Here is a 27,703-nt window from a genome sequence, read left to right as displayed (position 1 = left end):
TTCTTTAACAAGATCCAGGAAAAAATGTGGAGAAATACATGACAGAAAGAGAGATCCAGCCTGACACACTAAAGAACCGTTTGGAAAACATCTGCTTAAATTAAATTTTACTATTAAATCCAGACATCTACTCATCTTGAAAGGGGCTTGCTGCCAGGCTTTTTCCTCAATGTTGTATTTTCCACCCATTTTTTCTTGCTGGAATCTTCTTTATAATTATTTTTTTTTTGCTGCCAGGTTGCCAAACAGATGTCCAGAAGGACATAAGCAGCAGAAAGACTTCATTTTTTTAACAGCATTAATAAAATACTACACAGGTAGAAGGAAGAAAGAGAAAAAAAGAGGGTACATAAAAAACTCAAACTGGGGCAAGGGCATAGGTGAGGAAGGAAAACACCCCAGCTTTGCTTTTCTGTGTAGCAGAAACTACAATTGAGTGAAAACTCAATCCATTGAGTAAGGTGGGCAAATAAAGCCATTCTGGATATCCCTTGAGAGCTCAGGTCAATCCTTTAAGTTTACACAAATTATTATCTAGCTCTAGATTCCTTCTGAATTCTAAAGGAGAAAAATAAGTTTTCAACTACTAAAAAAAATAATGTCACAATGTTTAAAAACAAAGCTTCAATAAAAAATATGTTAAAGACCATCTTGAATTGCCAGACCTCCTGTAGTCAGAGCAATCCATAAGGCATTAGAACTTGATGTATCCAACTGCAGCTTGCCCAGTTAATGGCTGTCTTTCCAAGTCACACCCTGTCCTTTGTTTGCATTAAACACCCCAAATCTCAGATGAGGACTGGATGAACACCTATTAACCTACACATGCAAGGTTGTGCCATGGAAGTGTCCTTGCACTGGTTTCTCTCCATTAACATTTGTGTTAAGAAAGTTGCTGTAGCCAGCTCCAATAGTGTAAGGAGAATATACTTATCACTATCCTTAAAAAAGGGAGAGCCACCATTATGTAAGAAAAGATTCAGATGCTACTTTTTTTTTCCCTATACCAGGGTAGAAGGAAGGAGAATGAATGGGAAGCACAAACAGATCAGAAAGGTCAGCCATGATACTCCAGGTGTGTGTAAAACTTCCTCCCCTCCATCAACCAGCACAGCCTCCCTTTCCCAGCTGTGCAGAGCAGGGTTAACAGAGTTCTAAAAGTCATCCCATGCATTTTTTGTTGCCTTAGGAGGTTTTCTGGTCTTGCTCTCCCCTCCTGTGTTCTCCCAGTTGGTCTCCCAGTTTTCCCAGCTGTCGCTGTTACTGTTCTTGTTGGAGACCGTTCCCGAGCCCCACACGTCCCAGCTATCCGAGCTCTTCTTCTCTGTGGAATTGTCCACATAGGTCCAGCTCTCACTGCTTGGAGATTTATGAGCTTTTGGTGCATCTGAGTTGCCAAAGGTATCCCAGAAGCTTTGATCTACAGCATTGTTCTGGTAGCCCTCCCCTCCACTGTTCTGGTAGCTGTCTCCCTCAGCTGGTCTACTGGGGGATGGGGGGGGAAAGGAAGGTAGAAATAAATTAGTTATGACAAATGTAACAATAAAAATAAATGACCCCAAAGAAAACTGTAATTCTGTTCTTTGCTTAAAAAAAAAACCCTTGATGATAAAGGAAGAACTAAATATTGCTCCAAATGACATAAGCTTGTTGTCTAATTCACAGATTTTGTTCAGAGAATTAACAAGCCCAGGGAAAGGGAATGTGCACGTGGAGCAAGTGTTAATCCAAAATAATGTGCACTCCTTTGTTCTCAGTTTAAAAACAGTTATATGCAAAGTTATAGAATAAGTTCTTAATATTGAAAAATTACCTTTCACTACTATACTACAGAGAACATACAGGAGATAAAATTATGTGTTCAAAGAGATAGAAAGCAAGAACAAATATTACCTGTCAGAATTATCATCTGCTTTGCCTGAAAAGAAAGTGGTGACATCTCTCCATCCCTTACTCCCAACTCCCTGAACCTAAAGAAAAAAAAAAGACACTCCATTCATTTGGACTGAACCAACACCCCTGCCAAGTGCAATAGCAAAAGCCAGACAAATTCCTCCACTTGTTCCCATAAATCAAACACATTTAACTCAGAGCTCATTAATGTTTCTGATGGGCAGTTACATGGTAGATGTAAAGAACATACATTTGACAGCACTGTGCTGATGGAAGAGGTGGGAATTGTAACAACCTTTTGAATCCTCTCCTAGACTTCCTTGACAAAAGTACTGGAATTAGTCCTTACATAAAATTAAACTTAATGAAAGCACTGCTGTTTTATGATTAATGTAACTTGTATTTATATTTCTACTGCTCTACACAGCTACTTTCACTCTGTTTCAGCATTATTTCACTACCCACATAAAACAGGCCTAAAGTTGAGTCCTAGAATTGGATTAGAAATACAACTTCTGAAGTGACACCATGGAAGGCACTATTCTGAGACAGAGACAGGGAGAATGAATCCCAGAATTCAGCCTGAGAGTTTCCAGGCTCTAAACAGAACATGTAACATTATTTATTTTATTTTATTCAAACAGTACCAAAACCTAAGACACTGAGCTTGTCTATGGGAGAGTTCCCAGTGCTGACTGTCCCAGTGCTAGAAGAGACACACTCCTGGGTAAAACCATGCAAGTTACCCCAGCAGCTGTTAGTTTGTGCAGATTTCTGTGCTTGGCAGCCTCAGCCACACTTACCACGTCACCGAGAGCAGCGGAAGGCAAAGGAGAAAGGTGCAGAGCATTAGCAGCTTTTACTGTACCAGTGGAACACAAGCTGTCTCCATATTCCCTCACACATTTTCTTTGCTGTTTGTAACCACCTCAAGTCCTCATTCAAATTATTAAGAGAACACCATCATGCCTGTGCAGCTTTAAACACCCCAACAGAAAATTCCTGCTGAAAAATTCCACTTTCCAAATTTCTCTATTCAGCACAAGCACAGACCAAAGCTGCACTTTGGGAGGTTGTATTATTTTTGGGGTTTTGTATTATTTTTATGAGAATATGGAGACTGGCTTGACTTGTTTGGCCTCCTTAAAGCCAGGCAGGCCACCTCATACCTTGCTGGCCAACTGTGATACCCCCGTGGTGACCTCCTCAAATATTTTTCCCTCTTTCACCTATGTGGACCAAAGTATTGGTAATTAGTCATAAAACAAAGTATTACTGAAACCTTCAAAACAGCCTCATTTGTGCTTAACAGCTAAAATGTCAAAAAACCCAACCCCAAACTGAATCAAAACAGATTTAAGTCAAAACTAAGTTAAGAAAATGATATATGAAGTCTGTTGATCTATAGTAGAGTGAAGCTCAGTCCTGTGAGTTTGTGGGAATTTTCTGTGGCTAAAAACCCAGGTTGAGGAAGGTATCACACCCAGTTTGAGAAAGGTATTATTTAAACACAGTTCAGGTATCATTACACTACTGCTGAACAATAAAACACAAGTACAAAAAACATCTGCAAACATGAAGCTTTATCAATATATTCCACTGCATATAAGGATTGTGTTAAGAAACATAGCAGATCCCTTTTATAGATGCTTATTTAAATATTAAAAGGGCTTTGAATTTTGGTGGAACACAATACAACAGGTACCTTTCACCACTTAATAAATGGCAGTTGTTCCAAAGCAAGTGATTTTGTATAACCATATAGAGAATAATTATTTCAGAAAGTAACACTTATTTAGAACTAACAGCACAACATCCTAAGGGAAATGGATCTCTTTTTAACACAAAATGCATAATTTCTCATTAAATTTTCCTACAAAATAAAAAGCAGCTCAAGGAAATGCACCCTAAAAAATAACCCTGAAAATAATGCATCTAAGCCCTCTGAAATAAGCTGTGGATAATTCTAGGGAATAGAAAACCAATTAGTCTTCTCCTGTGGTTTGAAATGCCATGTAAAGAATGGTAAATTAATAAAGGTAATGGAAGAGGAATTAGTTTGCAATATGATTAAAACATTCTCTTCAAATGGCTCCAAGATGTTTGACTGAATTAAAATAAAGCTGGCAGGTAGGTAAAACACTAGGAACTTAACACTCCAAGATACAACTATTAATAGATAGAAATATATATATATATATTTAAACAATTGATTTTATATCCATTTAGGGTGCATTTTCCCCTTGTTCCATCTTCCATTATTGAAAGCATGAAATCCACAAACTGGTACCTAACAAGAGAGAATGTGACAGACTCAGGTGGACATGAGAGAGGTAGGTGGAGGGACTTTACCCTCGTTAACATTTCTCTGATAACAGCCTAACTTGGAGTTATTTGATGTCTCCCTTTTACAGAAAGACCCCCTGAGAACCTGGGCAGCTGTGGCAGCACGAATCAACCACTCCCTGAGTGAGCACAAGCATTTTTCTGCAAGTCATTTACTAGTTCCAAAGTTACCTTTTCCTGTGCAGGTTTGAGAACATTTTCATTTAATGTCTGACCTAACTCTGATGCCTATTTAAAAGCAAAACAAAAACAAAGTCAGTTATAATTTCTTTACCAAAAAAAAAAAAAAAAACCCAATAAAAACCCACAGCCAACAACTTCTGCAGGCTCATTTCTCAGCACTATCTCCAAAAACACAAGAAGGCTTTAGCTTTGATTCATACAAGCAGAATGAAAAGCTGAAAAGCACACACAAAGTGCTGCAGAAGACATTAAAAGACAATAAATTAAAATCAGATACACATGGCAATAGATGCCCAGAGCCCAAGCAAAGTCGGACCTTGCACTGGAAGCAGAAGCAATGGTGCAACCAGCAACAGTTTTGAGGATGGGCCCCTTGTTAATGCCTGCAGCTGAATATTTGGAAGAACTGTCCTCATTCCCCCTTATTTTTCCAAACTAATTAAATTACTTATAGAAGTAGATATTTTTGGCTGATTTCCCCCCAATTTCTCTGTCTTGTAGTGCTTCAATTATCATCTGTTAGTAAAAGCCCAAGTGTTTCTAAGCAATACACAAGAACTAAAGCTGTGACAGAAGATTTTTGTTATTTTCTTTAAAGCTCCAGGTTTGCAGGGAGAAAAAACAATGAATTGCAGAAATCTGTTGCAATCCAGAACAAGATGCACAAGGATATTGTAGTTCAGAGGCAGCTGACAAAAATGTAAGCCCACAGTCCAAGTCACAAAATTACTTTGCTAAGGCAAAGCTGACAAGGACAGCAGGTTTAGAAGAGTCTGAAATCACTCCTTGCCCTACTACTATGAAAAGCCCTTTACAGATCTAAACTTTCTTCGGAAGTGCCATATCATACTGAGTGCCTCCAGAATTCTCCTGGTTAATCCAAAAGGGCCAATATGCCAAGAATTAAGTTTGATTTCCTAAGGGTTTATATTTGATAACTACCATTGCTACTCATGTTCTTCTTGGGAATGGAGCACCTTCAACATCTTTCCTCCACAGACTCCCAGGGGTGTAAGAAGCTTTTCCCTAAGCCACAGCATTCCCAGGATCTCCCCTTTTCCCAGCCATTAGCTCCAGTACTTCTACTCCTCACAGGATAAAAATTCTTTGAGAAGCAAAGGCAAAAGGAAATCCTACTTCCACCTAGTGAGAAACATGAATGCAAATCACAAAGGGATTGCTATCTTTGGAAGTGAGGCTATGAAGTGTTTAAGAAAAACAAGAAAGGGGTGTTTTCACCTTTGAAAAACCCTCTGGAGTCTACTGAACCCAGCAAAGTGTTTATGTTTGGTAATAAAGAGTGTAACACACCCAGACTAACAGTTCAGGTGTCCAAGTGGAGTCACTGCTAGAATTAGGAAGAATTCTTATCTGATCTCTTACTCAGCCACATAATTTTGTAGATGTGGAATGGAAAGATTTGGGTATAACTGTATTTTCATCTAAATCACTTCATCCTTCCTTCCTATTGCTGAATTTAAGACAGCACTCTAACCACCATAACAAACACCTCATCCAAGTGTCTGCCTTCCAGCAACACCCAGCTCTTGGCACATTCCTGGGGCAGACATGCAAACAGAAATCCTGAAATCATCAGAGTGTGGACAGCAGCAAGCACAGTCAACTTTCAGACAGTGCACAGCTTGGGTATCTCTATCCAACTTCACAAATTTTAAGTAGGTCTGAAGAAATGTTACCATACAAAACACACAACATTATTCTAAACAGGCTTGATGTAAGGCAGAGAAAGAAAAGACAGCTCAGGAGCAAATGCACATATTCAGCACGAACAGACAAGGAGTCCATGCACAAGAACAGATGTGAGGTGTTACCGGCTCTGGCTGCTGCTTGTAGCCCCAAAACTTTACCCAGAGAGCAAAAGAGAAAAGAGCAAGGAAGGTAGAAGCAGCTTTTAGCAAAAAATTGGCAGCATTTTTTCAGGCAAGTTAAGTATCATAAACCTTTTTCAACTTTTTACATCTACTGACAAGAGAAAGAGTGAATGTGTTTCATCACTGGGCCCCACATAAACTTTTAACCAATGTAGTGCATTAAAAATGTGTTAAATCTGTTCTGCAAAGGGTCAGAAGGAACAAAATTTAACCTTCAGTAATACAGCTTAGACTGTAGAGCATCATGTTGCTGTAGTCCTTGTCAGTAGATGTGATGAGCTTTTAAACTTAATATTATAGTTATTAATAATACTAAAGAAAGGGCAGCTTTTATTACAAAAGGAAAACTGCCAGAGGGAGTGAAGAGGAAGACCTGGAGAAAACTTAGTTTTTCTTAAGCCAAGCAATTTCAAAGCTTTGAAGTAGGATGTTTGGGTGCTTTAACAAGACATTTTCTTGCAAATATGCCCAAGTTTAGCCATTTGAAGGATTAATATCCCAGTGCACAGACCTCTCTGAACACCTATAAATATCTGCATCTCACTCAGAACTGGGCAAATTAGGAATCACATTCTTTTTTCACTTTTACATTTGAATTTAAAACTTGTCCTTGCAGACAGATCTTGCATATGTCAGAGCTCTGTGTAATCTGTCTCTGTTTTAACCCCAGTTTGATAAACAAAATCCTTTTGTCATTGCTACTTTTTAAAACACATACAAGCAAGCTGATTTATTAATAATATTGAGCAGTTCACACTTGTAACATCTTATTAGGCTTTAGCCATGGGAAGCTGGCTGGCATTGTATTGCATCACTAAAGAAAACTGCTTCAATCTAGATCACATTTAAGATTCACAGAAGTAAATCACGGGTTTGTTAAGTTTGCAAGCTCTGCAGCCTCTCCAACACATCCAACAGGAACAAACAGCAGAGCATCCCTGTTTATCTCTTGCTTAATTTGATCACTGCAGCTGATTGCTATTCCCATGGAATTAAAAGCTAGAACTAAACACTACTGTGCACTAGGAAGGAAAAGCACACTGGTCTGCTGATGATCAAATCTAAGTCAATTGGTGCAGGCAAACACATGGCACTTAAAGACAATTAGATGGAGTAAGAGCTAAATCTATAATCACCTTTTGACTTGCTTGAGATCCAAATCTGGTAGCCTGTGAAGAGAAGCAAATACAAGCAGGTTTACCTGGAATAAACCCTTTGATTTTTAAAGCCATGCATTTAGAAATGCTGCATGATCCTCTCCAAGGTAATGGAGCTTTGTCAGAATTTCACAGAATACCCCTAATACCACCTCTGGCATTCCACTGCTAACTAAACCACATTTTATTTACTTACACCCTCTTTAGCAGCTGAGGCAATTTTGCTTGCTCCAGTTGTAAAACTGCTCCATCCCTTTAAAGAAAGCAAGAAAATTGTGAGCTACATATGAATAATAAGAACAAATAACCAAGTTTTCATTAAAACAGACTAGTTTAAGTCAAAATGCTCTAATACAGCTTGTCCTGTAGTTGTAAGAACTACCTACTACTGAAAGAAAAATTACAGCCTCTCATTTAACTGAAATATAGTAATGAACTTCCAGTATTTGTGTGAATTTGAATGAGCCAGAGTGTTTCAGATGTTACTCTGCTAAAAATATGTACAAGTATGGGGAAAAATCATCCTATGCAGTGAAAGACAAATTGTTTTCCTCTCCAGGATGAACACCCATGCAAGGAACTCAGCCTCCCAGAAATACAGGGCTTCAGGACACACTGCAATGTGTGTTTGTGCTCACACGAGGGCATTCCAGCCAGGATATTCAGGGAGATCCTGGACTCACAGAATGGCTCACAGGAACAAGAACAGTGCTGCCTCTCCTTGGCTGCCTTAGCTCACCTGCAACGCACTGCAGATGTGCTTTCTAATCTGAACTCTTTGGCCTAAAACTGTGAGATACCTAGAAAATATTTAGCTGACCTGTGGGATCACCTGGAATATAGTGATCAACCTGTTCAAAAGCTCAGGCATTACTTTTCTCTGGTAAGTTCTAGTGAAATTATCTATTTATTTATTTTTAAATAAACAGTGGAACCTGGTGTGAGTATTTAGGTAGTGAGGCTCTACAGAGGGCTGTTGGCCACTAACCTTGGTAGAATACCTTACTGTATTTCCATATGACTCCAAACCCCAAATATTGCTCAGCACTGTGACTTTGAGCCTATCAAAGCAGCAGTATGGCCCTGACTGCCTCTGACTTTATTCCCATTTTATTTCAACAATACATCTTTCACTATCTCTACTTGAATCACGACAACTGTTCAGCCATATGCTGTTATCTCTTCACACCCTGTCACAAGTATTTCAAATGTTTTCATCACTGCTCAGGGCTTCTGGCACCCACATAAACACACATTTCAGTTGTTTTCCTCTGAACATCCCTAATATGGTTAACAGATTTAGAGCTATTCCTTACAGGTAATTATATTTTTTTTCCTTCAGCCCCCTTGATTATTATTTCTTAATCCATTGCTATATCCTCACTTATTTCTGTGAACTGATACCAGACATAATTAAATTCTGCTCAAGTTTCTCCATTTTGCCTGTTAAAGTCCACCAGTATCTTCTTCACTCTTTGAGAATACAACCAATACTCTGCATCTCTCCATATCCACCTGCAGTCTTTAGTTTCTCCTCTGCATTAATGTTCTCCCATACCAGGGGTTAAACCTGAAGAAAACAGTAATTCAGAAAGCTCCAAGCAATTCCTTACCGAGTACAACGAGGACATGGCATTATTCAGGAAGTCATCCTCTTTTTTTGGAGGGTTTACTGTGTTCCCAAAGCCCACATAGCGATTCTCTTGGCCACTGCCACAGGAAGAGGAATAAACAGTCCTTGTATCAGCATGCAGCCACGAAAAACTTTAAACAAGAACTGAAAAGCACAGAAGGATGGCAATTGTTTTTTGCACCTGGAAAATAAAGTAGGACCCAGCACCCAAAATACAAAACTACTCACTTCATCAAAACACCAAGGATCCACTGAGGAATCCTAGCACAATACAATTTCCTCTGTGGAAGCTAATGTGGTCTTAATGATTCTCCAGGTTTAACAAATCACTGACATCAGAAAGCTGAGTAAATCCTAATAAAGTGACACATGAAAATGAGAAAAGGAATGAAAGAAGCTTTATAAATGCCTCTGTTTAACTCAAACCACTGTAAGGTACAACATACAATCAGAATTCCCTGGTTTGGGACCCACCACAATACTATTTGAAGTTACAAAATTTTTCTTCAATGCTTCAAACATTTTGTTATGCTAAACGGAGAGACACACAGAAAGTCAGTAAATATTGCACTACCCTTGGTAGGAGCTGACATCATCATTTAACCAGTCTTCAAAAGCCTTGTCAGAAGAGGCAGTTGCAGTCTGAGATTGTCCAGCAGAACTGAAATAAAACATTGAAGAATCAAAGCCATGTTAAGCAAAACCCACCAGCTCAGCAGTACAGCTTGATGTATATCACCATAATACAGGTTAGATATTGACTATTTATTTCATCTATCAAGAAGGGAACTCTAATGCAACCACTAAAAGGCATGAAGCTCTTGTTCCTTTGATTTACAGCTGCTTTTGCAGTTAACTAGGGTCTTTAGCGCACACAGTAACAAACACTACATGCAAAAGCAGAACAAAAGAATTGCTGTGGTACAGATGCTCCCCTGGTAATTAGCAGCAGAAGGGAAAAGTCTGTTTCTTTTTCCCTGGCATCCAACCCCAAACTGGCACAGCACCACAGCTAAGGTGAGGATGTCACATACTACCTGTGAGTGACACAAATGTCCAATTTCAGGTGCATTACAAATCAGGATAAAACAAGCATGGCTTCTTCCCTGCTCTCACTGACTTCTCTCTGCCATGGTTTAAGGCTCAGGTGCAGGGGGTGAGAATTATTACAAAACCAAAGTCCTGCTACCTCATACTCCAAAACTTCAGCTTGTTCAGACACCAGCACCAACAGGGTAAACCCAGCAGACATGAAGCCATCAGGTTTTGATGCTGTGTCTGTATCTGATGCTGTATCTGTACCAACAGTAGCAGGGTAAGCAGGGCACGTACCGGTGAGAAGACGACAGAGACATTTTAGGCTGAGGTGGGGTCCAGTTCCTGGCAGGAGAAGTTTCAATGGACCACTCCTTGCCTTCAGCTACTGTAGCTACCTACAAGAAGCAGAATAATCAAGAATGCCAAGTCAGAGATTTCATACACATTATAAACTGCTTCTGTAACACAGGGACAAGTCATTTTTCCAATTTGCTGCTGGATCACTTCTTTCCACAAGAAGCCAATTTTTTTTCTGACTCCCAGGTTGTGATATTGAATTGAACACTGGTTCTATTTCAGGCAACTGAAACAGAAAATTAGACAATTTTCTCACAGAAGCAGGTTTGGTTTGAAGGGGAAAGACTGGATTAACAAAGAGATGTAAACACTAATCACAGAGTAATGGAGGAGCAGAACTACATTATTGTTGTATGTTACTACACACACTAAAGAATTATCAAATCACTTTGGATAGAACTGTACAGCTGAAGTAGTAAACTGCAGTGAACTGAGAACTGAGACAGTTCCACTGACTAAACAGCTGCAACAAACTGCAGCACTGAAAATCAGAGCTACCTCAGATAAATGCAGAAAGGAAAATTTCAGTAGAAAACTCTTACCAGATTTGGGAAGAGGCACTCTAAGACATTTAGGGTCCCAAGAGGGCAGTCCTGGACTGCCAGCTCTGAGGTACCAGACTTTTAGGATACCCTTGGGCTAAATTAGAGAGAGTTACCCAAAATAAGGAAGTTAGTTCAGAAAAGCTCCTGCCTGCCCAAGACACTCTTTCCTAACCCCACCTTATCTCCCTGGTAGGACAACATTCCTTTTCTCTTCTGCCAAATACTTGAGCCATGAACTCACTCAGGTTTACATTAACTCTTCCAGGATTTCACTTTCTCACATTTAACTTTTCAAGAACCACTGCAGAGGTTCAAAAAATTGCAATTTCTCTCCTTTCAAAACGAAGTGCTTACAAAACACATTGATATTCTCAGATCACAGGGGTGAGAAAACACCTAAAACTGAGCCTACCTGGTCTCTAAACAGAGCTGCAGCTTTGCTGTTGTATTTCTCTTGCATTGTCCAGCATGGATCATAATCATCTTGAGACTCCAAGAACTGTCGGAATTTGCTGTTACCTCCTGCTTTCATTTTCTCCAGCTCAATATCCTTCCACTTGTCCATGGTTACAGAACGTACAAAACTGAAAAGCAGGTTTAAAAAAATTAAATTTAGATCACAGCTTGTAATTTCATGCTGTATCAACAGGGACACAAAAAAAGCTTATTACAACCTATCTCAAAAGTTGAGAGTATAAACATCTTAGAGAACACTCTCCAAGTACAGAAAGACAGATCAACATAAGAAGGTGGGCAGATCCTCACTGAAATAAGCCAAAATCATGTCATTTATTGGCATTTAAAGGAGACAGTCAACAGAAGGCAAGTGACTGAAAAAGCAGCTTCCTTCAAAGTCCAGAAATTAATCTAGCCCACTAAGTAACAGAAACTTTTCCCATACTTCACTCTGTGATTTTCTTTTTCTGTCTATTATCATGTATTTTGAAGGTGGGAGTCAATGATCTTAGAGGTCTTTTCCAACCTTGGCAATTTTATGATTCTGTGTCCTCATCTCAGAAATTTCATCTTTTCTTCCATGCTACATACTGAACAGTTAAAAAGGTTCCTCTCCTGTGCAACTTCTACTCACTAATGAGCTTCAAATCACCCCTGGAAAAGCAAAGAATGTACTTCTGAATGGCCTCCTTGCTTTGATGATTTCCCTCCTGGACTTCCTCTCCTTTCCTCATGTGAGTAACTGTTCCCTGCTCTGACCCTCTGGGGTCTCCAGAACCCCAAACAGTTCTTATTCCATAGATCCCATCTCAGCTAAGCACAGTTCTTGGAAAACAACAAAAACTATCATTTATATTACAAAGAAAAAAGAAATCTCCTGAACAGATTACAGTTTTGTAAGCAACTAGTTACAGACAAGGCACAGAGAGCAAAGCCCAATTTGGAGAGGAGCATGAAGCAGAACTGCCAGTGAAATGTTGGATTTGTGACATTCTATACATTCCAAACCAACACATGCTGTTCACAGCCATAATGAACCCTGAGGTTCTGCAACTCAGTCCTTGGTGTGTTGGAAAGGCTGACCTGAGGTGAACTCCCAAGCCTCGGTGTTTTCCTGAGCACTCCAGACAGATCCAAATTCCATAGGTCACACTCACCCACTGGGGGTTAAATGCACCACACTCAAAACAAACCTGTGACAGAAAAACAGTTACTTCTGCAATCTGTCATCACTGTCCATGGCAAGTTTTCACAGCTCAAAAAGGCAAATCATGAAAACATCAGACACCGAAAATGATTTCAGAAGGAAGGGTTCTTAGTGTTTGGAAACACCTTCCCTGCTATCATAAACTTCTTTCAGATATTTATTTATGCTGCTTGGATTATAAAAATTACTGCACCAACTACCAAACACCAGTGAGGAAATACAGACAAGCAAATGGAAATTACCATGCAAAGAATTCATTTTGATTTCATTTTTATTGCCTTGAAAGAAAGTAACCAAACTGAATTCTTGAGGTTTTCTTGGCAAAATAAAAATGCAATATTTAAAGTTTGGAACATTTTTCAGTCACACTACAGTCTGGCAGTAAATGGTAGCAGATCTAAACAGAATTTTTTCTTTAGAAATAGCTTTATTGCTCACACAGTGCAACAACTTCAGTTTTATGATCGGATTTATCACTCAAGATTTAATGTATTGATATAAATAAAAGTGAATCTTTCCATGGACTATCACATTTAAGGTATAATCAAGCTACTTGAAATGGACTATTTTAATTTAATTTGTGCCCCAGACACAACTTGTTGAAAAGACCCCAGGGGCTTCAGCATTACTAGAACTTCTGAAATACCTGTGCCAAATATTCAGCAATGTATTGTAATGCATGCATGAGATATCCAAATTTCTTTGTTAGCTTTAGTGAGCCACAGCACAAAGACAACAGCAGGTGTAGTAGACCCCAGCATACTTCTAGAGTAGGTAAAAAGCAAATTCAATTCTACAAAACTGATCTAAAGATCATAATTTTCTCACATTGTTCTCATCTTGCGCTCTGACTTCCTTGAGGACTTTCCTTGTCCTTGGACTTGCCATGATTCTGCAAAGGGAGAAAAAGAAACGAAGTCATGATGAGGGATTTGATGTTGGTAGGACACTCAGTACCTCACAAGCACAGCTCTGTGACAAAGAGCCTGCAATCTAAACCACTGACTCACAACCAGCTGCAGAGGAAAAACAGACAAACCAAACCACCAGAAACCCCACAATCTGGTTTTTCCATTTACTTTGCACTTTTGGGGTGATTTATTCATCTTAACTCCACCAGCGGAAAGGTGTAATTCAGTCGTGGTTGAAAAGTGGGCAGGGGGTGATAAATACAGGAATTCTTCTATGACACAAGTGGTATCAAAACAGACTCTGCTGGCTGCTGCTCCCAGGCCCATCCACAACCCTTCCTGAAAGCACTTCCTAACATCCACGATTTCACCAGATCACATGCACACAACTCATCAGACCTATGCAAAAAATAGCAGAAACTCTTACACTTCAGAGTGCAGAACATGTTGCTAAAAGAGCCCTTTACTAGATTATAGAAGAACTTGTAATTTTCCAGAAATACTGAGTTTGTTTGTCAACTGAATTCTAAGAAATTAAGACAATTCTTGAGATCTTCTACACAAAATAATATTGTAATTCAACAGGCATGTCTTGCTGGCAGACCACATCATCTCACTCTAATTTTTATGACGCAGAAAACAGCAGGGAGTAGTGTCAAGCTATGGATAAAATTCACATTAAGACAAAAAATGTGATTTACACACAGTACACAGCCTGGAAAAACCCTAAGTACACAAAGCACTCATGATGTGAAAAACTATAGGGTAGAGTGCAGCATAAGGCTGCAATTTAGATTAAAAATAAATTCCTATTATCAACTAATAGCATAATATTTAAATTAACTTTAAAAAATAAACAACATCTGTTCTTCCTTTTTACTTCCTCTCCATCTTATCATTTCTACTCCAGAAAACAAACTTCTAAGATGTAATAAAAGACAGAAGTCACCGAGCTGACTAGAAACAGCACCAACTACTAAATGTCAAGCTTACTGGCCAGGCAGATACAAAGCATAAAACAGCAGGTTGATATTTTTACCAAATATTGGTGTGAGAGGAAAAAATGCCTTTATGCAACTTGTTCACTGTGCTACTTGAATAAATAATCAGAAGTCCTTAGAACATCAACAAAATTAACAAGCTCACAATAATTTTAGAAGGTAAATGATTGTTATATACAACAGCCCTAGGGGATGGAGGAAGGATTGATCTTTAATAAATAAAGGAAGGGTGGTTAAAAAGGTAAAATGCTCCAGGTAAGGAAAAATTGCATTTGTATGACTGACATCAAGTTCAACCCCTAAAGCAAAGCAGTACAATAAATAGTTCTGTGCATCACCCACTAAGATACCATGACTCAGAAAAGAAGCTCGGTGTTGAACCTACGTATTGCCAGTGCTAAAAGCAGAGGGTGTTTGTAGCAGAAGTCACTGCTTTTTATCTAAAGCACTTATTCCTCTGTAAACATCTTGCTGACAATGCTTAATTCTGTGGAATTTAAGGTGAAGTGCTTTCACTGATGTTTAGAACGTGCCACCTTTTCAGCCTGGTTTAATTGGGCAAAACCAGGTAATTGTGATAAAAATTACTGCAAAGAGTGGTGAATAAAATCTTCCTGCCATTCTGTATGAAAATAAAACTGAGCACAGTTATTTTTATCAATAATCTAATAAAAATTGTGTAACTTTAAGAACAGGAGAATGAAAGTGTGTCATATGACTCCTCATATAATGAAACACACTTTTTCCAACAGCATTCCAATAACATTTAGCCTTCCTTGACTTACTCATGTGCATGTGAGCAGGGAGGGAGATAGCACTATATGCATTTGCTCATGTCCTAAATAACAACCATAAACACACTTATATGACTCCCAGTCTCTGTCTTCAATTCCACTATCTGTCCCTGGTGAGATAATGTAGAATTCTTCCTCTGCAGTAGAGAAATTAAGTAAATAACTCAGCAGGAATAGCCAGACAGACAACAGTACACCCTCTGGGCCCTCCTCTCTGCCATCATTGCTGCTTGCTCTTTGCATGCCAACATCTCTTCCTCAGGAATGAATTTCCCCAGCATCTTCCTGTACATTACTGACAGCTTCCACAGCTCTTCTCTTTGCCTGGATGTTCAACCCTCTTACCCCTACCTTTCCTTTACCACTTTTCCTCCTTTTTCACAGGTTTTCAATCAGAATAACCAACAGAGGCAGTCTACATGCAGAGGTCTTCCAGCCTCAATGGCAGATGAGCACTGCTGGAGCTGAAAAAGAAAATCTCTCCCCACTCCAACTCAGCACATGGAATTGTCTACAAAGCAGAAAGTTAAATCCATCCTCCAACAGCAAATATCCAGCCCCCTTCAGGGCTTATACACCAGTTTCAGATCTCCAGCTCCAAGCTGACAGAGGAAGTGATTGCTTTTGGTTCTGCCAAAAGCATTACTTTTTTTTAAACAAAAACTGAAAGACTTTGGCCAACTGCAGTCTGAACATACACCCACTCCACATGCACCAAGTTCCCTGCCCAAATCATGTCTGTCTGGTGGGAAGGCAGAGCTTCACCCACACCACGACATCCAAGAAAAGGAGGAGGTAACTAAAGGCACCAGCTTTTCATCTTGTCCTCCTCCACCAAAGCATTTGGGAATAAAAGACAAAGTAAAAATATCATGTTCTAAGCTTTCTAATAGGCAATATCTTTAGAGGTACCTAGTTTACTTTTAATGATTTTCCTACAAAGCTTTAAGGGTTCAAACTATCATTGATTACCACTAAAAACCTGAGCCCTGGTAACTAACTGGACATATAACCACTTGCTGTTTAAGTTTCATGACTAAATACTGAAGAAAGAAACCACCTTAAAGAAATATACATTGTTTTGATCTAATAGAAATGGACATAAGCAGTGAAGCAAATGTTTAGTTTCGAATAAGTTTCCATTGAAGAATATAAATATTCTTGACAAGGGTTTCAAAGCAGAGGCAGCTTCACACAGATCAATCTCACACTCTTATTTCCCAAACAATCAGCGCCCAGAGAAAAAACTACATGTACACCATATGAGTTTTCTGGTTATGAAACTAACCAGAAACTTGCTAAATAAGCAAAAAGGCAGAAGTGGACTAGAAGTGGAAATAACACCTAACAGGACTTTGCTCCTCTAATACAGCAGCAAATTCAGAGCCAGCCTGCAAAGGGCTTTGCAATTCAGCACACGGAATGTCAGCAGGTGACGTGGCCTGGTGACTTCATGGTCCTGAAGGCTCCCTGCGAGTCCCACCAGTGCAAAAAGGCCACAGAGGCTGAAGAAACCTTTGCAATCTCACACTGTGCCCATCTCCATGGAGCTGCCACGGTTCTCCTCCGCAAATACATCAAAGACCGGTGCACACTTTTAAAGCAGAGCAATTTCACACTCACCCGTCTCACCCAGCGCCTCGCAGGGCCGAGAGAAGGGCGATTCCTTCGGGCACACCTGCGCTACCCGGATCCCAGCGGCGTCCTGCAGCTTCCCTCAGAACATGGCCGGGTTCCGCCGAGCCCTCCGGCCTCTGCTTTCTAGGCAAGAAAAGAACGCAGAAACAGCTGAAATAGCGGGCAGGGTGATGCGTCCTGCCCGCCACGCCAGCCCGACACCCGCACCTCGCCCGCCCTCGGCACCGTCCTGTGTGACAGTGCGGGGGCCGGGCCCGAGCGCCGCCACCTCAGCGCTGCGCTGGGGGACACGGGCGGCCCCGGCACAGCCAGCGCCGGCGCGGGGAGCCACGGGGACGCACCACAACCCTGAGCAACACTGCTGCCCCTGTCTCGGTGCCGGTCCTGATCCCGGTGCCGGTCCTGATCCCGGTGCCGATCCCGGTCCCGGCCGCGGCCCGGTCCCGCCCGGCGCTGCCGACGTTGCAGGGCGCGAGGCATTGTGGGCGCACGGCTTAACCCGCTGCGTGCCGGGCCGGGCCAGGCCAGGAGCGCCCAAAACATTCGGTTCTGTCCAACTCTCGTGCTCCAGAGAGAAGTTTAAGGGATTTTAAGGGATTTGTTTCCACCGGGCAAAGCTGAAATAAAGATTTACAGCCAACCTTGCGGGCGCGCTGCTCTCTGTGCGGTTCCAGGCTGTAAAAACGACCCCCGGCTTTATCGCTGAGGGGAGGCTGCCCATGAGGGTGAATTATGTGAATTATGTTGTTTTTCCTCTCACACCTATGGATGTGAGCAAAGCAGGGTTTTCAGGTGATGCCCCATGTTGCTCCCAAGCTGGGAATAGCAGATGGGGATGGGCTGGTTGGACCCCCGGGCCTCCCCCAGCTTCACATCCAGCTCTGCCTGCACTGCTGTGGGATGGTTTGGGGAACCCCAATCAATATATGGAAGAGCTAAAGCTACTAAGGAGCATCTCAAGGAGGCCACAAGGATGAGTAAGGGTCTAGGGAAAGCCATTAGATGAGCAGCTGAGGGTCCTTGGGTTGTTCAGCCTGAAGGAGACTGAGGGGAGACATCATCGAGGTTTGTGTTCTTCACGAAAGGAACTGGAGGAGCATCTCTGCTCTCTGGTGACCAGTGACAGGACACAAGGGAATGGCTGAAACTGTGTCAGAGGATGTTTAGGTTGGATATTATGAAAAGTTCTACCCCCAGAGGGTGGTTGGGTGCTGAGCAGGCTCTCCAGGGAATGGTCACAGCCCCAAGGCTCCCAGAACTCAAGGAGCTTTTGGACAATGCTCTCAGGGATGCACGGAGTGGGATTTTGGGGTTTCCTGTGTACCAAAAAGTCCAGGTTGGACTCAATGATCCTTGTATGTCCCTTCCAGCTAGAACTTTGTCTCCAGAGATCCTCCCAAAGGTGAGGGTGGATCAAAAGGAAAGAGCACCCCGAGTTGCTTTGTGATGTTTGTAAGCACAGGCCAGGCGAGCACATTTATGCTACTGCTAACTTCTTTTTAATCATCAGCTGTAGGCACAGGGCAATGATTTAGTGTTTACATCTGAATCCCACAGAGACAATACGCTGCTCATTTCAGTGCAACTCCTAGTCTGGCCTCTGTACTTAATAAGTAGGCTATTATCTGACTATCAGCGCACGGGAGATTAACAGGAGCCATTTTCATTACCATTAATGGTGGCTACACACATAATGCCCTCACATCAATGAGAAGATAATGGGCCCTTAAGTGTGCATGTGTAAGGCTGACAGAGGAAGGAGTATGAAATATAAAGCAAACTCGGCTTAAATAACTTGCTTTTCCAGTTAAGAAGAAAGTAATCTCTTCTCATAAGCACCATCATTTTCTGGTAAACGTGAACCAACAGGTAACGAGGTTCCCATTACACAAATGCTGTGTTACAAGGTCTAATGAGCATATTAATCTTTGTTTTTCCATATAATTGGGAGATAATCCAGGGATTTGTGTTGGCTCTGCAGTGGTTCTGGGTGAATGTGTGTGCTCACAGCCTGAACCAGGAGTCATCCTCAACCCCAGACACACAGTGAGCAGAAAAGGCTCTACGTGAGGGCTGCAGGATGGGGCTGTCTGGTGTGCAGCAGGAATGAAAAGATGCCACAAACATTTGTCTTTCTCAGCAAGCAAATAAATGTGTGCCATTGCCTGGCAAGTCTGGTTTGCACCGTTCCTGGAATTTGGGATGGGTGCATAGCTCTCTCCCCATCTCTGCAATGTGTGCAAATGTCTATTCTGAGATAATAGATAATGCCAAGCAAAAACATTTGCAAAGGCAGCCAGCCCTGGCTTCCCTACTTGTTCCCTTTATCTGCTTATGAGCTGTTTCTAGCTTGAAACTAAATGATAAATATTTTTAGCACAATTGCCATTGTTATAATTGTTATGCCCAATGTCAAGAACATATGAAACATGATGATAAGGAACAAATTACAGCATAAAATAATACAAGGCAGGCACAGTATCCTTGAGCTGTTTTCCATGTTGAGATTTTCCAGATAGAAATCATTTTGCTTGGCTTCAAAAGGACAATATGCAAACATGTAAAGGTCAGTCTGATTTGAGAGCACAGAAAACAGCTAGAGCCAAATTCTGCAGAGATTTCATGAATAAGTTCACCATAATTGCAGTGAAGAAGACTAACAGCAAGTGGAAACTTACTAAGATAAGCTACCCAGTGTGCAATTTTGCTGGCAAATTAATGATTTTGTATGATGGCTTTGAAACTTAGGGGAAAAAGAATCTCTGGAATAGGATTTAAACCAAAGAGCATGCATTTCCACTTTTTCCTGTTTTACAGATTTACTAATCCCTTTCTAATCTATTAATAAGACTAGATTTTGATTATTAAATATTGAAGTCCTTGACATTAATGAAGTGGCATTATTTCTCAGCTTAAATAGCACAAAAATACCTGAAAAATTCTCTTCTAGAACAGCTGACAGCCTGAGCTTCAAATATTAAAGGCAAAAGCCTTTTTGCACTTGTTTACTGATGCCTATGTGGGCTGAATTACAACCCTCACTAGTAGCAGCACTTGTCATGGACTGAGAAACCGTGATTTTTTTATTGCCTTTTTCCCTCCCAACACACCTGAGATGAGCCACTATATCAGGATGTCACAACACTTAAATTGAGGGGGAACAAGAAGAAATGCAGATCCCTTCTTAGATAAATCTGCTTAATAAATCTGAGGAGCAAGGAGCGAGGAATGGGCCTGTTTGCATGATAAATGTCACCACTGGAGTTCTGCATTGTCACTGGGTGTGACTTATGGAACTGTGTGAATAAAGTACAACTGTGGATGTAACACAGAAGTGTGTCTGTAACTCAGAGCTGTGTCTGTAACTGTGTGAATAATAATGCCACTCCAAACTCAGCCCTTCTAGCCCAGGAGAGGTCTGGTTAATTGATGGGACTGTGCTAACACCCTTTTCCTGCAGGGTTTTTTGGTACTTCTGTGTGTTGCCTGCTCTGAGTAGCACCCTGGGGACTGCAGATTGAGCCACCAAAGGCTTCACCTTTTTCAACTTCACTGGCTTGAAAGTTCAGGGACTTTGGTGAGGGTCTTATTTTTGTAAATCTCAACAGAAGATTCCTACTAACATTATATTACACAAAAAAAATACTAGAAAAATTGTATGTGACATATTTTCTGCCACGGGATGAAACACCAGTTGTTATTAAATGTTTGTTTTTATATTATTATTTATTATGCTGAATGAATAAGGTTTATTTTTATTAATCATAGCACTCGGGGTTATTGATACTCATTGTATTTGGCAGCCACAGTCTAGCAAACCTAGCCAGCTACAATGAATATTGCCATTAAGCTACAGAAATGTCACATGCACTTAATAAAACAGTCTCTTCCCTTTCCTTGTATAAGGGAACATGAATGTTTTGCTTCCTTTTCAGCTGAGAAACCAGTGTTTTCTGATACATTTCCTCAGTTACTTGACACTGACACAAATCAGTAACTCCATCTAATGACCAGCACAGCCCTGCTCAGGTGAGGCACCAGAAGCCAGAGTTTAGGCAGGGCTTTAGTCCTGCAGCTAAATCACAGTCCTGCTTATGCCATGACCACACACCACAGGCTCCAGCACTGAATTTCATGTCCAGCTCTTCAAAGCACAAACAAGATCAGGACAGCAATCAGCCCCCATCCTTCCTCTGCATATTTATAGGGAATTCACTTCTGATTGAGCTCCCTGTGCCCACTCCCCCACACAGCTGGGAGGGCATTTTAATGTGTGTATTTCTGCTACTCATCAGGTCACTCAGACATCCTTTCATTATATTTTTCCACCTCAGAGCTGGAGCTGAAACAAAAGTTAAGCAAATGCTTGCATTAATAAACCCCCATCAGTCCTTCTCCCTGTGCACATTTTTTTAATTTCAAAAACTGAACAAAGCTTGGAAGGCTTTTACATGAGACCACAGGAAGCTTTACTCTGATATTAGAACAGCAAACAGAAAAGCAAAACCTTTTCTTTTAAAAGCAGCTGTTACTCCATGCAGCCTTAACTTTGTGTTTATGTCACATCCATGTGTGTCACATCACAGTTTGTAGCACTGTCAATCAAAGCTGTCAAAGTGGCCAGTTTGGTCCAGGAGAGGGAAAAAACCTGGAAGTGCTGCTTGAATCTACTCTGTGGATATTCAGAATGAACTCTGGGAGGCTGGTTCAAGTGGCTTATTTCCAAGGTAATTAAGTCTTTCTTAAGTAAATGTGTGTAAAAAATGCTCCCTCAGCCTGGTGGCACCTGACACTGCTGACTTCTTAATAAGCATTAGCTCTCCCTGGCTGGGATTGGAGAGAATATCACTGAAAACACAGCAGAAAAATAGCTGGGTTTGTGTGTGTGTGTGTTGGAAGATCTTTGGCTGCAGGTTCCATCCCTCCTCGGGGCAGGACTCCTGACACTGCACACCCACACTGCTGCAGATGTCCTTCAAGAGACATGCTAAAAGAAACTTGTTATTGATTTCTTCTCCATCACATCACTTGAGACTTGTTAAATTGGCTGGGGGAAGTTTGTAATCATTTGAGAGGAAGAAATGATTCCTAAGCAAATGGGGAAGCAGCTTTTCTAAATGAGAGCGCCCTAAGCCAGTGCCCGAAACCGGAGACTGCTCTCACCCTTCAGGCTCTCTTTTTTTGTCATATCATTTGAGAAATGCAACTGTTGCATGGAAACCTTGAATAATCACTTGGTATCAATACCCAGGGACCTTGGCAGCTGCATTGAATTACTCCTTGGTCACAGTGCCTAGCGAAACTGCGGCTGGAAATGTGGCTGCAGTCATGCCAGCTACTCAGATTGCATGGCTGAGGTGCTGGGGTGTCAGCTGTGCTTCTCCTGCAGGGTTTAACCCTTTGGGCACTGCCTCCTCTCTGCTCCAGGCTGTGCCTGTTTTGTCAGGAATCCTGACATAAAATCATAGAATATCCTAGGTTGGAAGGCACAAGGATCCATCAAGCTCCTGGCCCTGCACAGAACAATTCCTTCGTGTGCCTGAGAGCATTGTCCAAACATTCCATGAGCTCTGCCAGTCTGGGAGGCAAGACCATTTCCCTGGGGAGCTGTTCCAATGCCTAGCCACCCTCTGGGGGCAGAACCTGTTCTAAATATCCAACCTAAACCCCTCCTAACACAACTCCATGCTGTTCCCTGGGTCCTATCCCTACACGTGCCACCCCCAGAGCTACTACAGCACTAGTTTGAGCAGCCTTTCTCAAGTTCAGTAGTTGTTACATGTTTTTGGTCTCCAGACCAATAAGACAGGTGAGGGATTTCAGTGGATCAGGGAGGATTTTCAGTGCTGCTGCTTGGGTGAGGTGGTCTGTGGCACAAGGCACCCTCTCAGACTAACAAATATGCTGGCAACCTCCAGGTTGTATCTGTCTCAATGTTTTTCCTTTAGAGCCGTGGAGAAATAGAGCAAAGAAGGCTGTGAGAGGCTGTTTGTGGGATGTTATGGTAGAATTACCACATTAGCAAAGCTATAAAGGTGTGAATTTGAACCTGGACTCCAAATGGGTGCTGCTGATGTGTTTGAGCAGTCAGGTTTCCTTCATCCAGGCCTTGATCTCACAAACAGGGCAGCTGCATCAGCCAGATATGGACAAATTGTTCCCCTTGCTGTTACTCTGATATACCAGAGAACTTTGGTGAATCTGCATCTATCTCTGCCATCTTCCACCTGCTCATCAAAGAGTGATGAGAATTGGTTGTGCAGCCCAGCAAGTTAATATTAGAGAATTACAAATGTGAAATGCAGAGGATGGTGGTGTAAAAATGCCGAAAAGCCCTGATTAGGAGCTGCCTCCCTCCAACATTGGAGACTTCACAGGGATCAGAGAAAAAATGACAGATTTCACACACCAGTTCTGATGAATTTTACAGATCGCCCTGGGCTGCAGGGAAACCATTTCAAAGCGTAAAAATCATTGAGAATTTTTCCTTTCTTGTGCAGTGATGAGAAAAATTTCTGAAACATTGTGCTTTGCTGTCACCAGACTGTTTTCCACAGCAATTAATTATCCAGGCTGCAAAAGGAAGGGAAGATCAGTGTGCCATGGCCTGCTGAGGTTGTGCCGCTGTGGTGCTGCTCAGTTTGGGCTTCTCTGCCTCTCTGGTCCCTCTGGAGAGAAGAAGGACATGTCTGGGCTATTGCCACCTCTCTTGGGTCTTCTTCCATGATAGTCTTGGCTTCAGTCCCAGAGCAGCAGTTATTAGCCAGGGTAATGGCAGGTTTGAAAAATTACAAGTTTAAAATTAGAAGGTCAAGAGTTCTTGTCCTTTTTTTTCATATTCTCTTTCTGGTTGGTTCAGTAATCTTTCTCTATGATGAAAGTCTTCAATAAGACACGTGGGACACATCACATAGTCCAGTTTTTACAGCCAGAGCTGGCTGCCCAAGGTGATTGGAGGCAATCTTGAGTCACCAGTAGTTAGATCCTCTCTCTGCATCCAACTTGAGGAGATGGGCGAGAGCCCTTTCCTTCTCCCACGCAGGAAGATGATTTATCCTAATTCAATTGTACATTTTAAACTTCCACAGTGTCCTGTGGCAGGAAACTTCACAGCTCACCCACCTTGCATGTGCAGACTTGCCAGTGATCATTTTGGATGTGTCTGCAGGAAATCCTGCTGTGTGCAGTGCTGAGCTGCCATCCCTCAGGCCACTGGCAGTAGGGCTTACTTCTACTTGTGACACAGAAATAGGATGTGACATTCCCCCTTGGGAAGGCTGCTGTATGCCCTGGAGCAGGGGAGTGGGCTGGCTGATTAGCTCTGGGCCAGGCAGGCTTTGCCTTTGGGGTGTGGAGGGAAAGGTTGGAACACTCTGACACCTCTGTGTTTGATCAGACATCTGCAAAGGCACCGTGACCCAGCTGATGTTATTAAAATGGAGAGGAGGTGGATGGAAATGAACTGAGTGGAATAATGCACCCCATGGTACTGTGGGATGTAAGAGCCCCTCCAGCCTTCAGCAGCTGTGACAATTACAGGCTTTGGCTGTGAAGAGACACGTCCCCAGCTAATACTTTTAGCCTCTACTGCTCTTCTTGATCTGTCAGAGTGAGGAGGCTGCAGGAATTAGAGATAACAAGCTGTGGTAAGGTGCTGCTGCTTTGTTTCAAGTGTGCTAACTTTGTTTCTCATTTCTCTTCTAAAGTAAACCAGTGATTTCTCCCAGAAATTTGAATGTAATCAGACAGGTGATAACAAGGTCCCACTATCTAAGGTTAATCACCCCTGGCAATGCAGCTGGATCCATGCAACAGTACATCTGGATGGGAAGAGGTTCCTGATTCAAACACTGTCTAGGAACAGAGACTTTCAGCCTTTGGAGCATCATTTGAACCTGAGGATGTTTCTCGCCCCATGGAGGAATTCCATGCCCTCCATGAAGTCAGGATGTGCATCAGATTCTTAAAATACAGGCACATCCTCAGGAATTTAAGGAGGATAAAAGAAACAACCAGGATCTCTTAAACATCCCTGTGGCCTGGGATTTTGGAGAGGGCTGCAGTAATGACTGCTTGACCAATTCTTTGTCCTTGGTCCTCTCCAGATGGTGAGGGATGCAGCTGCCTGTGATTGCCCTGTGTACACATATCCCTGTACACCAATATCTCTGCTAAGAATCACTCACACCCCATCCAGAACCTCTTAATCAGGAGAAATCCTTCTTAACATTCAGACTGGACTCTTGAAAGCAACATTGCATCCATTGAAAGCTGAGGGTGAGTTTATACTTCAGGAAATAAAATATTCAGGATACTGAGCAATTTTGGTTTTCTTTCTTTTTTTGCTAAATTAAAGTTGTAGTTGGTTTTATGAATTAAAATTTCAAGGTAGATGCATGATCCTGCAGCACTCATGCAGGAATTCAGATGGTCAGATACACAGGTAAGAAATCATATGAATGAAGATTATAATATTAGGCTCTGGGAGTTTTAAGTCTCTCTTTGAAATACATTTTGGGTTATTCCTGTGGCCTCACCCTTATTAAAAAGCTCAGCAAAGTCTGTGTTTTCCTTCACATGCATGTGGAGTCCTAGCCAAGCCATGCTTGCTTTCTGCACAGCTTATCAAGATAAAAATGCAAGTGGAAAAAATCCTATTTCTGTCAAGCTTAGCCCTTCAGCAGCAATACCTTTTGCTGTTTCACACTGTGTCTCCTTTGCACTACAACTGAGCTGGAAAATAGCAATGCCTACAGGAGATTTTTAGAAGCAGGAGGTGGAACAAGAGATGCAGAAAACCTTAAGAATTGGCACAAAAGCCAGGTTCTAACCTGCATGGCTGTATCCCAGCTTTCCCCTGCTGTTCCCAGCAGTTTCCAGAGCATGTAACAAGTCCAGCCTAACCCCAGGCTGCTTTTGGCCAACTTGAGCTCCTGTTCTAATTCTGATGTCAGTTGTCTGACCCTGCAGTGCAGAGTGAGACCTTCCTGTGCAGTTTGTAAGGAATGTTTTATCTGCATTCATGAAAAAATAAACTGATCTTTGCTCCATTGCCTTTTCCATTCAAAATTCCACCTTCTGGGGAATATTAATACTGCCAAGGCTTCCTCAGTCCACAGTTTTCTGGGTGAAATAAATTGGTTTCTTCTTTGGGTGTTTCTTCTCTGGGTGTTTTCCTTTCACCTATAATAAAATATGTTTTATTGTACCTGACTGCATTAATTGATGCCTTGGTTATGCACAGTGCACAGGTCAGATAATCAATATATTTTACCATTTAAAACCAGAAGGATTGTGATCAATTCAGTCTGCCTTCTAATCTCAGGTATTCAGACTTGGTTTGTTTGTTTGTTCTGTTTCTCCCTGTGGCTGATGTGAATAACAATAATGTAGTTAATATAAGGTTTTAAACATTCCAAGCACTTGAAGACCAATCCTGCTTCCTTTGGATAGAGGCAGACAGTGCTTTCCTCGAGTGAAATGACAGAGCTGCAATGATTTCAGCTGCCACCTCCTTGTCACCCTACTGCAAGGAGCAGCGGGCTGTGCTTATTTAAAATGAAAGTGGAGCTGATCACTGCTGCTGGGGAGTCACACACACGCTGCTTGGGAGGCAGAAATGAAACCCTGACTCGCTTCAGAGGAAGAAGGGACAGCCAGAGGCGACAGAACAAACTGTTGTGCAGACGCTGGGGCCACCGGAGATTGCCAAGAGACGACCTTGTCACCAGATGAGGCTCTCCCAAAGCTTCTTATCGTGTTGTGCTGAGCTTAGCAGCAAGTCTGTCCCAGTCACAGTGTGTGGTGTGTGACCTGCTCCTCAGGCCGGCCACAAGTGAAGTGCGTGCACAGGGTGGGCTGGATCCTGCTTCTTCTTCTTGGCTTCTGGATCCTGCTTCTCTTTTGGCAGGGGAGGCAGTAGGGGGGACTCGGGCACATAAAGGAGATGGTTCTGTGCTTGTGGGTTTGCTCTGCTGTTCACAATTAAAGTCGACTGACTTGCTTTTCTACAGCTGCAAGGTACAGCGAGTGGTGCATACAAGGTGCTCAGATCGAAGCACTTTTGGAAGTAGAGTGATGCTCTCCTACATCCCTCAGCCCCCAGTCAGCTGGGATTCCTTCTCAAGCCTGAGTACACTGTAAAATACCCATAAACATGAATTTTAAAGAATCCCGTGTCTTTTCGCCCTTTAGGAGTTTGTTTTCCATGTACACCCTCTCTGACAAACCATTGCGTTTTAGGTTAGTTTGGGGCTTCACAATGTCCAGGGTGAACACGCCAGCACCTGCACGGGGTGGAAAGAGGAGTGGATCTCCACAGACCGCGCGTCCTGCGCGCACACCTGGCCAGCACAGCCCTGTGCCCCAGCACGGACCGGTCACTCCCGCGTCCGGCCGGGAGGAAAACGAGAGGCTGCCCTGTGCGGGGAATCGGAGCTGCCCCCGCCTCCCGGGGGAGGGCCGGGGCCGGGGCCGGAGCGTCCCAGCGCGCCTGCGGGGGCCCGGGGGGCGCATCCCGGCGTTGGCGGCAGCCCCCGCCCCGCCAGCCCGCCCAGCCTGCGGGACGGCAGCGCCGCCGGAGCGTTGCCCTTTTAAGCTGTGGCCCCGCTCGCCTCCTCCCCGGCTCCCGGAGGGGCTCCGGCAGCCGGCAC

General features: G+C 42.4%; 1 protein-coding gene across 6 annotated transcripts; it reads right to left on the bottom strand.

Moving 5' to 3' along the window:
• Positions 1-216: 216 nt before the first annotated feature.
• ARFGAP1 (ADP ribosylation factor GTPase activating protein 1) lies at positions 217-17,481 on the bottom strand. 6 transcript variants are annotated; one of them, XM_054274814.1, is made up of 15 exons: positions 17,393-17,481; positions 17,037-17,174; positions 13,536-13,599; positions 12,584-12,693; positions 11,457-11,628; positions 10,437-10,537; positions 9,680-9,765; positions 9,085-9,188; positions 7,668-7,724; positions 7,451-7,483; positions 6,255-6,284; positions 4,411-4,467; positions 3,063-3,122; positions 1,894-1,970; positions 217-1,485 (listed from the first exon to the last, which is right to left on the bottom strand). In XM_054274814.1, exons 3-15 carry the CDS (start codon positions 13,593-13,595, stop codon positions 1,155-1,157), a joined length of 1,278 nt encoding a protein of 425 aa, XP_054130789.1. In that variant the 5' UTR covers positions 13,596-13,599; positions 17,037-17,174; positions 17,393-17,481; the 3' UTR covers positions 217-1,154. The 6 variants fall into 6 exon arrangements, with proteins under 6 accessions (XP_054130789.1, XP_054130790.1, XP_054130793.1 ...); XM_054274815.1 differs by having other exon boundaries at positions 217-1,482; XM_054274818.1 differs by lacking the exon at positions 3,063-3,122 and having other exon boundaries at positions 1,894-1,964.
• Between the last annotated feature and the right edge of the window lie 10,222 nt (positions 17,482-27,703).

Source organism: Melozone crissalis, unplaced genomic scaffold, assembly GCF_028551555.1.
Source record: "Melozone crissalis strain CALT ecotype California unplaced genomic scaffold, PUWL_Pcris_2 ptg000017l_1, whole genome shotgun sequence".
In the NCBI taxonomy this organism is placed as follows: Eukaryota; Metazoa; Chordata; class Aves; order Passeriformes; family Passerellidae; genus Melozone; species Melozone crissalis.
The sequence above is the reverse complement of the archived record's forward strand: the minus strand, read 5'-3'. Positions and strand labels throughout refer to the sequence as shown.